At 39.6% G+C, this 15,403-nt stretch overlaps 1 protein-coding gene across 2 annotated transcripts in view; it reads right to left on the bottom strand.

The window, feature by feature from the left end:
• Window positions 1-15,403, bottom strand: part of cldn10l2 (claudin 10-like 2) — a 91,511-nt gene that overhangs the window by 18,146 nt on the left and 57,962 nt on the right. For both annotated transcript variants that reach the window (XM_084333801.1, XM_084333800.1), the window contains exon 3: window positions 562-649. In XM_084333801.1, the coding sequence (XP_084189927.1) occupies window positions 562-649 (88 nt within the window). The remainder of the gene's footprint in view (window positions 1-561; window positions 650-15,403) is intronic.

Here is a 15,403-nt window from a genome sequence, read left to right as displayed (position 1 = left end):
AGTTGACGTTATACTACACAACACTTTCTGTTGTCAGTAGATGGCAGCATTGGTTTAAAATTAAAAGGTGAAAATGTTATGACTACAACATGAATACAATTCCCAAGACCTTTAGCACAGGTCACAGGTCACCGGATTAGGAAAACGCGATCTGAACAGCGTTAAACTATTAACGGAACCTGAGTACAGTGATCGAGAATGGTCACCCAATTATCTTAACAAAAGTGCATCATTAGCATTATGTTTGTTGTCTAAATGGGAACATAATGGTACAATTTAAGAGTTGAATGTTATCCACATATAAAGGACAAATAAAACATTGTTAATTTGTAAGAAACCTCAATAAAAACGGCGCAGGGTAAGTTATATTCACTATTGTTATGAAAATGTGATAGAATCCTATAAAAATGTGGACGCATTTGGTCACCATGACGTTATATCGGTATCGGTAAAAAAGCCAATATCTCACATCCCTAATTAACAGTATACTACTAATATCAGGTGGTTGCGTTTGTTGCAGCTATTTTGCTAGCAGTCCATTTCCGTGACGAGGAGACGTACCGTAATGTTCCCCTCTGCAGCTGGGCCGCGAAGGTGGTCCGGGCGATCCTGTTGATGTATAAGCAGTAACCAGCAATATCTGACACACCTGTATGAAGAGGGTTCGGTGACCGTGAGGCATGTTGAGGGCAAAACAATCCTGTATTTTACAGTCTGGTGCAGTTCAACAGTCTACAGTACAGCTCAACAGTCTACAGTACAGCTCAACAGTACAGCTCAATAGTCTACAATACAGCTTAATAGTCTACAATACAGCTCAATAGTCTACAATACAGCTCAATAGTCTACAGTACAGCTCAACAGTCTACAGTACAGCTCAATAGTCTACAATACAGCTCAACAGTCTACAATACAGCTCAACAGTCTACAATACAGCTCAATAGTCTAGTCTACAATACAGCTCAACAGTCTACAATACAGCTCAACAGTCTACAATACAGCTCAATAGTCTACAGTACAGCTCAATAGTCTACAATACAGCTCAACAGTCTACAATACAGCTCAACAGTCTACAGTACAGCTCAATAGTCTACAGTACAGCTCAATAGTCTACAATAGAGCTCAATAGTCTACAGTACAGCTCAATAGTCTACAATACAGCTCAATAGTCTACAGTACAGCTCAACAGTCTACAGCTCAACAGTCTACAGTACAGCTCAACAGTCTACAGTACAGCTCAACAGTCTACAGTACAGCTCAATAGTCTACAATACAGCTCAATAGTCTACAATACAGTTCAACAGTCTACAGTACAGCTCATTAGTCTACAATACAGCTCAACAGTCTACAGTACAGCTCAACAGTCTACAGTACAGCTCAACAGTATACAGTACAGCTCAATAGTCTACAATACAGCTCAATAGTCTACAGTACAGCTCAACAGTCTACAGCTCAATAGTCTACAGTACAGCTCAACAGTCTACAGTACAGCTCAATAGTCTACAATACAGCTCAACAGTCTACAATACAGCTCAACAGTCTACAATACAGCTCAATAGTCTACAGTACAGCTCAATAGTCTACAGTACAGCTCAATAGTCTACAATACAGCCCAACAGTCTACAATACAGCTCAACAGTCTACAATACAGCTCAATAGTCTACAGTACAGCTAAATACTCTACAATACAGCTCAACAGTCTACAATACAGCTCAACAGTCTACAATACAGCTCAATAGTCTACAGTACAGCTCAATAGTCTACAATAGAGCTCAATAGTCTACAGTACAGCTCAATAGTCTACAATACAGCTCAATAGTCTACAGTACAGCTCAACAGTCTACAGCTCAATAGTCTACAATACAGCTCAATAGTCTACAATACAGCTCAACAGTCTACAATACAGCTCAACAGTCTACAGTACAGCTCAACAGTCTACAGTACAGCTCAACAGTCTACAGTACAGCTCAATAGTCTACAATACAGCTCAACAGTCTACAATACAGCTCATTAGTCTACAATACAGCTCAATAGTCTACAATACAGCTCAATAGTCTACAGTACAGCTCAATAGTCTACAATACAGCTCAACAGTCTACAATACAGCTCAACAGTCTACAGTACAGCTCAATAGTCTACAATACAGCTCAACAGTCTACAATACAGCTCAACAGTCTACAGTACAGCTCAATAGTCTACGATACAGCTCAACAGTCTACAATACAGCTCAACAGTCTACAATACAGCTCAACAGTCTACAATACAGTTCAATAGTCTACAGTACAGCTCAATAGTCTACAGTACAGATCACTAGTCTACAATACAGACCAATAGTCTACAATACAGTCAATAGTCTACAATACAGCTAAACAGTCTACAATACAGCTCAATAGTCTACAATACAGCTTGATAGTCTACAGTACAGCTCAATAGTCTACAGTACAGCTCAACAGTCTACAATACAGCTCAATAGTCTACAATACAGCTCAATAGTCTGCAATACAGCTCAATAGTCTACAGTACAGCTCAACAGTCTACAGTACAGCTCAATAGTCTACAATACAGCTCAACAGTCTACAATACAGCTCAACAGTCTACAATACAGCTCAATAGTCTAGTCTACAATACAGCTCAACAGTCTACAATACAGCTCAACAGTCTACAATACAGCTCAATAGTCTACAGTACAGCTCAATAGTCTACAATACAGCTCAACAGTCTACAATACAGCTCAACAGTCTACAGTACAGCTCAATAGTCTACAGTACAGCTCAATAGTCTACAATAGAGCTCAATAGTCTACAGTACAGCTCAATAGTCTACAATACAGCTCAACAGTCTACAGCTCAATAGTCTACAATACAGCTCAATAGTCTACAATACAGCTCAACAGTCTACAATACAGCTCAACAGTCTACAGTACAGCTCAACAGTCTACAGTACAGCTCAACAGTCTACAGTACAGCTCAATAGTCTACAATACAGCTCAATAGTCTACAATACAGTTCAACAGTCTACAGTACAGCTCATTAGTCTACAATACAGCTCAACAGTCTACAGTACAGCTCAACAGTCTACAGTACAGCTCAACAGTATACAGTACAGCTCAATAGTCTACAATACAGCTCAATAGTCTACAGTACAGCTCAACAGTCTACAGCTCAATAGTCTACAGTACAGCTCAACAGTCTACAGTACAGCTCAATAGTCTACAATACAGCTCAACAGTCTACAATACAGCTCAACAGTCTACAATACAGCTCAATAGTCTACAGTACAGCTCAATAGTCTACAGTACAGCTCAATAGTCTACAATACAGCCCAACAGTCTACAATACAGCTCAACAGTCTACAATACAGCTCAATAGTCTACAGTACAGCTCAACAGTATACAGTACAGCTCAATAGTCTACAATACAGCTCAATAGTCTACAGTACAGCTCAACAGTCTACAGCTCAATAGTCTACAGTACAGCTCAACAGTCTACAGTACAGCTCAACAGTCTACAGTACAGCTCAATAGTCTACAATACAGCTCAACAGTCTACAATACAGCTCAACAGTCTACAGTACAGCTCAATAGTCTACAGTACAGCTCAATAGTCTACAATACAGCCCAACAGTCTACAATACAGCTCAACAGTCTACAATACAGCTCAATAGTCTACAGTACAGCTCAATAGTCTACAATACAGCCCAACAGTCTACAATACAGCTCAACAGTCTACAATACAGCTCAACAGTCTACAGTACAGCTCAACAGTCTACAGTACAGCTCAACAGTATACAGTACAGCTCAATAGTCTACAATACAGCTCAATAGTATACAGTACAGCTCAACAGTCTACAGCTCAATAGTCTACAGTACAGCTCAACAGTCTACAGTACAGCTCAATAGTCTACAATACAGCTCAACAGTCTACAATACAGCTCAACAGTCTACAATACAGCTCAATAGTCTACAGTACAGCTCAATAGTCTACAGTACAGCTCAATAGTCTACAATACAGCCCAACAGTCTACAATACAGCTCAACAGTCTACAATACAGCTCAATAGTCTAGTCTACAATACAGCTCAACAGTCTACAATACAGCTCAACAGTCTACAATACAGCTCAATAGTCTACAGTACAGCTCAATAGTCTACAATACAGCTCAACAGTCTACAATACAGCTTAACAGTCTACAGTACAGCTCAATAGTCTACAGTACAGCTCAATAGTCTACAATAGAGCTCAATAGTCTACAGTACAGCTCAATAGTCTACAATACAGCTCAACAGTCTACAGCTCAATAGTCTACAATACAGCTCAATAGTCTACAATACAGCTCAACAGTCTACAATACAGCTCAACAGTCTACAGTACAGCTCAACAGTCTACAGTACAGCTCAACAGTCTACAGTACAGCTCAATAGTCTACAATACAGCTCAATAGTCTACAATACAGTTCAACAGTCTACAGTACAGCTCATTAGTCTACAATACAGCTCAACAGTCTACAGTACAGCTCAACAGTCTACAGTACAGCTCAACAGTATACAGTACAGCTCAATAGTCTACAATACAGCTCAATAGTCTACAATACAGCTCAATAGTCTACAATACAGTTCAACAGTCTACAGTACAGCTCATTAGTCTACAATACAGCTCAACAGTCTACAGTACAGCTCAACAGTCTACAGTACAGCTCAACAGTATACAGTACAGCTCAATAGTCTACAATACAGCTCAATAGTCTACAGTACAGCTCAACAGTCTACAGCTCAATAGTCTACAGTACAGCTCAACAGTCTACAGTACAGCTCAATAGTCTACAATACAGCTCAACAGTCTACAATACAGCTCAACAGTCTACAATACAGCTCAATAGTCTACAGTACAGCTCAATAGTCTACAGTACAGCTCAATAGTCTACAATACAGCCCAACAGTCTACAATACAGCTCAACAGTCTACAATACAGCTCAATAGTCTACAGTACAGCTAAATAGTCTACAATACAGCTCAACAGTCTACAATACAGCTCAACAGTCTACAATACAGCTCAATAGTCTACAGTACAGCTCAATAGTCTACAATAGAGCTCAATAGTCTACAGTACAGCTCAATAGTCTACAATACAGCTCAATAGTCTACAGTACAGCTCAACAGTCTACAGCTCAATAGTCTACAATACAGCTCAATAGTCTACAATACAGCTCAACAGTCTACAATACAGCTCAACAGTCTACAGTACAGCTCAACAGTCTACAGTACAGCTCAACAGTCTACAGTACAGCTCAATAGTCTACAATACAGCTCAACAGTCTACAATACAGCTCATTAGTCTACAATACAGCTCAATAGTCTACAATACAGCTCAATAGTCTACAGTACAGCTCAATAGTCTACAATACAGCTCAACAGTCTACAATACAGCTCAACAGTCTACAGTACAGCTCAATAGTCTACAATACAGCTCAACAGTCTACAATACAGCTCAACAGTCTACAGTACAGCTCAATAGTCTACGATACAGCTCAACAGTCTACAATACAGCTCAACAGTCTACAATACAGCTCAACAGTCTACAATACAGTTCAATAGTCTACAGTACAGCTCAATAGTCTACAGTACAGCTCACTAGTCTACAATACAGACCAATAGTCTACAATACAGTCAATAGTCTACAATACAGCTAAACAGTCTACAATACAGCTCAATAGTCTACAATACAGCTTGATAGTCTACAGTACAGCTCAATAGTCTACAGTACAGCTCAACAGTCTACAATACAGCTCAATAGTCTACAATACAGCTCAATAGTCTGCAATACAGCTCAATAGTCTACAGTACAGCTCAACAGTCTACAGTACAGCTCAATAGTCTACAATACAGCTCAACAGTCTACAATACAGCTCAACAGTCTACAATACAGCTCAATAGTCTAGTCTACAATACAGCTCAACAGTCTACAATACAGCTCAACAGTCTACAATACAGCTCAATAGTCTACAGTACAGCTCAATAGTCTACAATACAGCTCAACAGTCTACAATACAGCTCAACAGTCTACAGTACAGCTCAATAGTCTACAGTACAGCTCAATAGTCTACAATAGAGCTCAATAGTCTACAGTACAGCTCAATAGTCTACAATACAGCTCAACAGTCTACAGCTCAATAGTCTACAATACAGCTCAATAGTCTACAATACAGCTCAACAGTCTACAATACAGCTCAACAGTCTACAGTACAGCTCAACAGTCTACAGTACAGCTCAACAGTCTACAGTACAGCTCAATAGTCTACAATACAGCTCAATAGTCTACAATACAGTTCAACAGTCTACAGTACAGCTCATTAGTCTACAATACAGCTCAACAGTCTACAGTACAGCTCAACAGTCTACAGTACAGCTCAACAGTATACAGTACAGCTCAATAGTCTACAATACAGCTCAATAGTCTACAGTACAGCTCAACAGTCTACAGCTCAATAGTCTACAGTACAGCTCAACAGTCTACAGTACAGCTCAATAGTCTACAATACAGCTCAACAGTCTACAATACAGCTCAACAGTCTACAATACAGCTCAATAGTCTACAGTACAGCTCAATAGTCTACAGTACAGCTCAATAGTCTACAATACAGCCCAACAGTCTACAATACAGCTCAACAGTCTACAATACAGCTCAATAGTCTACAGTACAGCTCAACAGTATACAGTACAGCTCAATAGTCTACAATACAGCTCAATAGTCTACAGTACAGCTCAACAGTCTACAGCTCAATAGTCTACAATACAGCTCAATAGTCTACAATACAGCTCAACAGTCTACAATACAGCTCAACAGTCTACAGTACAGCTCAACAGTCTACAGTACAGCTCAACAGTCTACAGTACAGCTCAATAGTCTACAATACAGCTCAACAGTCTACAATACAGCTCATTAGTCTACAATACAGCTCAATAGTCTACAATACAGCTCAATAGTCTACAGTACAGCTCAATAGTCTACAATACAGCTCAACAGTCTACAATACAGCTCAACAGTCTACAGTACAGCTCAATAGTCTACAATACAGCTCAACAGTCTACAATACAGCTCAACAGTCTACAGTACAGCTCAATAGTCTACGATACAGCTCAACAGTCTACAATACAGCTCAACAGTCTACAATACAGCTCAACAGTCTACAATACAGTTCAATAGTCTACAGTACAGCTCAATAGTCTACAGTACAGCTCACTAGTCTACAATACAGACCAATAGTCTACAATACAGTCAATAGTCTACAATACAGCTAAACAGTCTACAATACAGCTCAATAGTCTACAATACAGCTTGATAGTCTACAGTACAGCTCAATAGTCTACAGTACAGCTCAACAGTCTACAATACAGCTCAATAGTCTACAATACAGCTCAATAGTCTGCAATACAGCTCAATAGTCTACAGTACAGCTCAACAGTCTACAGTACAGCTCAATAGTCTACAATACAGCTCAACAGTCTACAATACAGCTCAACAGTCTACAGTACAGCTCAATAGTCTACAGTACAGCTCAATAGTCTACAATAGAGCTCAATAGTCTACAGTACAGCTCAATAGTCTACAATACAGCTCAACAGTCTACAGCTCAATAGTCTACAATACAGCTCAATAGTCTACAATACAGCTCAACAGTCTACAATACAGCTCAACAGTCTACAGTACAGCTCAACAGTCTACAGTACAGCTCAACAGTCTACAGTACAGCTCAATAGTCTACAATACAGCTCAATAGTCTACAATACAGTTCAACAGTCTACAGTACAGCTCATTAGTCTACAATACAGCTCAACAGTCTACAGTACAGCTCAACAGTCTACAGTACAGCTCAACAGTATACAGTACAGCTCAATAGTCTACAATACAGCTCAATAGTCTACAGTACAGCTCAACAGTCTACAGCTCAATAGTCTACAGTACAGCTCAACAGTCTACAGTACAGCTCAATAGTCTACAATACAGCTCAACAGTCTACAATACAGCTCAACAGTCTACAATACAGCTCAATAGTCTACAGTACAGCTCAATAGTCTACAGTACAGCTCAATAGTCTACAATACAGCCCAACAGTCTACAATACAGCTCAACAGTCTACAATACAGCTCAATAGTCTACAGTACAGCTCAACAGTATACAGTACAGCTCAATAGTCTACAATACAGCTCAATAGTCTACAGTACAGCTCAACAGTCTACAGCTCAATAGTCTACAGTACAGCTCAACAGTCTACAGTACAGCTCAATAGTCTACAATACAGCTCAACAGTCTACAATACAGCTCAACAGTCTACAATACAGCTCAATAGTCTACAGTACAGCTCAATAGTCTACAGTACAGCTCAATAGTCTACAATACAGCCCAACAGTCTACAATACAGCTCAACAGTCTACAATACAGCTCAATAGTCTACAGTACAGCTCAATAGTCTACAATACAGCCCAACAGTCTACAATACAGCTCAACAGTCTACAATACAGCTCAACAGTCTACAGTACAGCTCAACAGTCTACAGTACAGCTCAACAGTATACAGTACAGCTCAATAGTCTACAATACAGCTCAATAGTCTACAGTACAGCTCAACAGTCTACAGCTCAATAGTCTACAGTACAGCTCAACAGTCTACAGTACAGCTCAATAGTCTACAATACAGCTCAACAGTCTACAATACAGCTCAACAGTCTACAGTACAGCTCAATAGTCTACAGTACAGCTCAATAGTCTACAATAGAGCTCAATAGTCTACAGTACAGCTCAATAGTCTACAATACAGCTCAACAGTCTACAGCTCAATAGTCTACAATACAGCTCAATAGTCTACAATACAGCTCAACAGTCTACAATACAGCTCAACAGTCTACAGTACAGCTCAACAGTCTACAGTACAGCTCAACAGTCTACAGTACAGCTCAATAGTCTACAATACAGCTCAATAGTCTACAATACAGTTCAACAGTCTACAGTACAGCTCATTAGTCTACAATACAGCTCAACAGTCTACAGTACAGCTCAACAGTCTACAGTACAGCTCAACAGTATACAGTACAGCTCAATAGTCTACAATACAGCTCAATAGTCTACAGTACAGCTCAACAGTCTACAGCTCAATAGTCTACAGTACAGCTCAACAGTCTACAGTACAGCTCAATAGTCTACAATACAGCTCAACAGTCTACAATACAGCTCAACAGTCTACAATACAGCTCAATAGTCTACAGTACAGCTCAATAGTCTACAGTACAGCTCAATAGTCTACAATACAGCCCAACAGTCTACAATACAGCTCAACAGTCTACAATACAGCTCAATAGTCTACAGTACAGCTCAACAGTATACAGTACAGCTCAATAGTCTACAATACAGCTCAATAGTCTACAGTACAGCTCAACAGTCTACAGCTCAATAGTCTACAGTACAGCTCAACAGTCTACAGTACAGCTCAATAGTCTACAATACAGCTCAACAGTCTACAATACAGCTCAACAGTCTACAATACAGCTCAATAGTCTACAGTACAGCTCAATAGTCTACAGTACAGCTCAATAGTCTACAATACAGCCCAACAGTCTACAATACAGCTCAACAGTCTACAATACAGCTCAATAGTCTACAGTACAGCTCAATAGTCTACAATACAGCCCAACAGTCTACAATACAGCTCAACAGTCTACAATACAGCTCAACAGTCTACAGTACAGCTCAACAGTCTACAGTACAGCTCAACAGTATACAGTACAGCTCAATAGTCTACAATACAGCTCAATAGTCTACAGTACAGCTCAACAGTCTACAGCTCAATAGTCTACAGTACAGCTCAACAGTCTACAGTACAGCTCAATAGTCTACAATACAGCTCAACAGTCTACAATACAGCTCAACAGTCTACAATACAGCTCAATAGTCTACAGTACAGCTCAATAGTCTACAGTACAGCTCAATAGTCTACAATACAGCCCAACAGTCTACAATACAGCTCAACAGTCTACAATACAGCTCAATAGTCTAGTCTACAATACAGCTCAACAGTCTACAATACAGCTCAACAGTCTACAATACAGCTCAATAGTCTACAGTACAGCTCAATAGTCTACAATACAGCTCAACAGTCTACAATACAGCTTAACAGTCTACAGTACAGCTCAATAGTCTACAGTACAGCTCAATAGTCTACAATAGAGCTCAATAGTCTACAGTACAGCTCAATAGTCTACAATACAGCTCAACAGTCTACAGCTCAATAGTCTACAATACAGCTCAATAGTCTACAATACAGCTCAACAGTCTACAATACAGCTCAACAGTCTACAGTACAGCTCAACAGTCTACAGTACAGCTCAACAGTCTACAGTACAGCTCAATAGTCTACAATACAGCTCAATAGTCTACAATACAGTTCAACAGTCTACAGTACAGCTCATTAGTCTACAATACAGCTCAACAGTCTACAGTACAGCTCAACAGTCTACAGTACAGCTCAACAGTATACAGTACAGCTCAATAGTCTACAATACAGCTCAATAGTCTACAGTACAGCTCAACAGTCTACAGCTCAATAGTCTACAGTACAGCTCAACAGTCTACAGTACAGCTCAATAGTCTACAATACAGCTCAACAGTCTACAATACAGCTCAACAGTCTACAATACAGCTCAATAGTCTACAGTACAGCTCAATAGTCTACAGTACAGCTCAATAGTCTACAATACAGCCCAACAGTCTACAATACAGCTCAACAGTCTACAATACAGCTCAATAGTCTACAGTACAGCTCAACAGTATACAGTACAGCTCAATAGTCTACAATACAGCTCAATAGTCTACAGTACAGCTCAACAGTCTACAGCTCAATAGTCTACAATACAGCTCAATAGTCTACAATACAGCTCAACAGTCTACAATACAGCTCAACAGTCTACAGTACAGCTCAACAGTCTACAGTACAGCTCAACAGTCTACAGTACAGCTCAATAGTCTACAATACAGCTCAACAGTCTACAATACAGCTCATTAGTCTACAATACAGCTCAATAGTCTACAATACAGCTCAATAGTCTACAGTACAGCTCAATAGTCTACAATACAGCTCAACAGTCTACAATACAGCTCAACAGTCTACAGTACAGCTCAATAGTCTACAATACAGCTCAACAGTCTACAATACAGCTCAACAGTCTACAGTACAGCTCAATAGTCTACGATACAGCTCAACAGTCTACAATACAGCTCAACAGTCTACAATACAGCTCAACAGTCTACAATACAGTTCAATAGTCTACAGTACAGCTCAATAGTCTACAGTACAGCTCACTAGTCTACAATACAGACCAATAGTCTACAATACAGTCAATAGTCTACAATACAGCTAAACAGTCTACAATACAGCTCAATAGTCTACAATACAGCTTGATAGTCTACAGTACAGCTCAATAGTCTACAGTACAGCTCAACAGTCTACAATACAGCTCAATAGTCTACAATACAGCTCAATAGTCTGCAATACAGCTCAATAGTCTACAGTACAGCTCAACAGTCTACAGTACAGCTCAATAGTCTACAATACAGCTCAACAGTCTACAATACAGCTCAACAGTCTACAGTACAGCTCAATAGTCTACAGTACAGCTCAATAGTCTACAATAGAGCTCAATAGTCTACAGTACAGCTCAATAGTCTACAATACAGCTCAACAGTCTACAGCTCAATAGTCTACAATACAGCTCAATAGTCTACAATACAGCTCAACAGTCTACAATACAGCTCAACAGTCTACAGTACAGCTCAACAGTCTACAGTACAGCTCAACAGTCTACAGTACAGCTCAATAGTCTACAATACAGCTCAATAGTCTACAATACAGTTCAACAGTCTACAGTACAGCTCATTAGTCTACAATACAGCTCAACAGTCTACAGTACAGCTCAACAGTCTACAGTACAGCTCAACAGTATACAGTACAGCTCAATAGTCTACAATACAGCTCAATAGTCTACAGTACAGCTCAACAGTCTACAGCTCAATAGTCTACAGTACAGCTCAACAGTCTACAGTACAGCTCAATAGTCTACAATACAGCTCAACAGTCTACAATACAGCTCAACAGTCTACAATACAGCTCAATAGTCTACAGTACAGCTCAATAGTCTACAGTACAGCTCAATAGTCTACAATACAGCCCAACAGTCTACAATACAGCTCAACAGTCTACAATACAGCTCAATAGTCTACAGTACAGCTCAACAGTATACAGTACAGCTCAATAGTCTACAATACAGCTCAATAGTCTACAGTACAGCTCAACAGTCTACAGCTCAATAGTCTACAGTACAGCTCAACAGTCTACAGTACAGCTCAATAGTCTACAATACAGCTCAACAGTCTACAATACAGCTCAACAGTCTACAATACAGCTCAATAGTCTACAGTACAGCTCAATAGTCTACAGTACAGCTCAATAGTCTACAATACAGCCCAACAGTCTACAATACAGCTCAACAGTCTACAATACAGCTCAATAGTCTACAGTACAGCTCAATAGTCTACAATACAGCCCAACAGTCTACAATACAGCTCAACAGTCTACAATACAGCTCAACAGTCTACAGTACAGCTCAACAGTCTACAGTACAGCTCAACAGTATACAGTACAGCTCAATAGTCTACAATACAGCTCAATAGTCTACAGTACAGCTCAACAGTCTACAGCTCAATAGTCTACAGTACAGCTCAACAGTCTACAGTACAGCTCAATAGTCTACAATACAGCTCAACAGTCTACAATACAGCTCAACAGTCTACAGTACAGCTCAATAGTCTACAGTACAGCTCAATAGTCTACAATAGAGCTCAATAGTCTACAGTACAGCTCAATAGTCTACAATACAGCTCAACAGTCTACAGCTCAATAGTCTACAATACAGCTCAATAGTCTACAATACAGCTCAACAGTCTACAATACAGCTCAACAGTCTACAGTACAGCTCAACAGTCTACAGTACAGCTCAACAGTCTACAGTACAGCTCAATAGTCTACAATACAGCTCAATAGTCTACAATACAGTTCAACAGTCTACAGTACAGCTCATTAGTCTACAATACAGCTCAACAGTCTACAGTACAGCTCAACAGTCTACAGTACAGCTCAACAGTATACAGTACAGCTCAATAGTCTACAATACAGCTCAATAGTCTACAGTACAGCTCAACAGTCTACAGCTCAATAGTCTACAGTACAGCTCAACAGTCTACAGTACAGCTCAATAGTCTACAATACAGCTCAACAGTCTACAATACAGCTCAACAGTCTACAATACAGCTCAATAGTCTACAGTACAGCTCAATAGTCTACAGTACAGCTCAATAGTCTACAATACAGCCCAACAGTCTACAATACAGCTCAACAGTCTACAATACAGCTCAATAGTCTACAGTACAGCTCAACAGTATACAGTACAGCTCAATAGTCTACAATACAGCTCAATAGTCTACAGTACAGCTCAACAGTCTACAGCTCAATAGTCTACAGTACAGCTCAACAGTCTACAGTACAGCTCAATAGTCTACAATACAGCTCAACAGTCTACAATACAGCTCAACAGTCTACAATACAGCTCAATAGTCTACAGTACAGCTCAATAGTCTACAGTACAGCTCAATAGTCTACAATACAGCCCAACAGTCTACAATACAGCTCAACAGTCTACAATACAGCTCAATAGTCTACAGTACAGCTCAATAGTCTACAATACAGCCCAACAGTCTACAATACAGCTCAACAGTCTACAATACAGCTCAACAGTCTACAGTACAGCTCAACAGTCTACAGTACAGCTCAACAGTATACAGTACAGCTCAATAGTCTACAATACAGCTCAATAGTCTACAGTACAGCTCAACAGTCTACAGCTCAATAGTCTACAGTACAGCTCAACAGTCTACAGTACAGCTCAATAGTCTACAATACAGCTCAACAGTCTACAATACAGCTCAACAGTCTACAATACAGCTCAATAGTCTACAGTACAGCTCAATAGTCTACAGTACAGCTCAATAGTCTACAATACAGCCCAACAGTCTACAATACAGCTCAACAGTCTACAATACAGCTCAATAGTCTAGTCTACAATACAGCTCAACAGTCTACAATACAGCTCAACAGTCTACAATACAGCTCAATAGTCTACAGTACAGCTCAATAGTCTACAATACAGCTCAACAGTCTACAATACAGCTTAACAGTCTACAGTACAGCTCAATAGTCTACAGTACAGCTCAATAGTCTACAATAGAGCTCAATAGTCTACAGTACAGCTCAATAGTCTACAATACAGCTCAACAGTCTACAGCTCAATAGTCTACAATACAGCTCAATAGTCTACAATACAGCTCAACAGTCTACAATACAGCTCAACAGTCTACAGTACAGCTCAACAGTCTACAGTACAGCTCAACAGTCTACAGTACAGCTCAATAGTCTACAATACAGCTCAATAGTCTACAATACAGTTCAACAGTCTACAGTACAGCTCATTAGTCTACAATACAGCTCAACAGTCTACAGTACAGCTCAACAGTCTACAGTACAGCTCAACAGTATACAGTACAGCTCAATAGTCTACAATACAGCTCAATAGTCTACAGTACAGCTCAACAGTCTACAGCTCAATAGTCTACAGTACAGCTCAACAGTCTACAGTACAGCTCAATAGTCTACAATACAGCTCAACAGTCTACAATACAGCTCAACAGTCTACAATACAGCTCAATAGTCTACAGTACAGCTCAATAGTCTACAGTACAGCTCAATAGTCTACAATACAGCCCAACAGTCTACAATACAGCTCAACAGTCTACAATACAGCTCAATAGTCTACAGTACAGCTCAATAGTCTACAATACAGCCCAACAGTCTACAATACAGCTCAACAGTCTACAATACAGCTCAATAGTCTACAGTACAGCTCAATAGTCTACAATAGAGCTCAATAGTCTACAGTACAGCTCAATAGTCTACAATACAGCTCAATAGTCTACAGTACAGCTCAATAGTCTACAATACAGCTCAACAGTCTACAATACAGCTCAACAGTCTACAATACAGCTCAATAGTCTACAGTACAGCCCAATAGGCTACAATAGAGCTCAATAGTCTACAGTACAGCTCAATAGTCTACAATACAGCTCAATAGTCTACAGTACAGCTCAACAGTCTACAGCTCAATAGTCTACAATACAGCTCAATAGTCTACAATACAGCTCAACAGTCTACAATACAGCTCAACAGTCTACAATACAGCTCAACAGTCTACAGTACAGCTCAATAGTCTACAATACAGCTCAACAGTCTACAATACAGCTCAATAGTCTACAAT

The sequence above is a fragment of the Notolepis coatsorum genome, assembly GCF_963971535.1.
Source record: "Notolepis coatsorum genome assembly, chromosome: 17".
NCBI classification, from domain to species: domain Eukaryota; kingdom Metazoa; phylum Chordata; class Actinopteri; order Aulopiformes; family Paralepididae; genus Notolepis; species Notolepis coatsorum.
The sequence above is the reverse complement of the archived record's forward strand: the minus strand, read 5'-3'. Positions and strand labels throughout refer to the sequence as shown.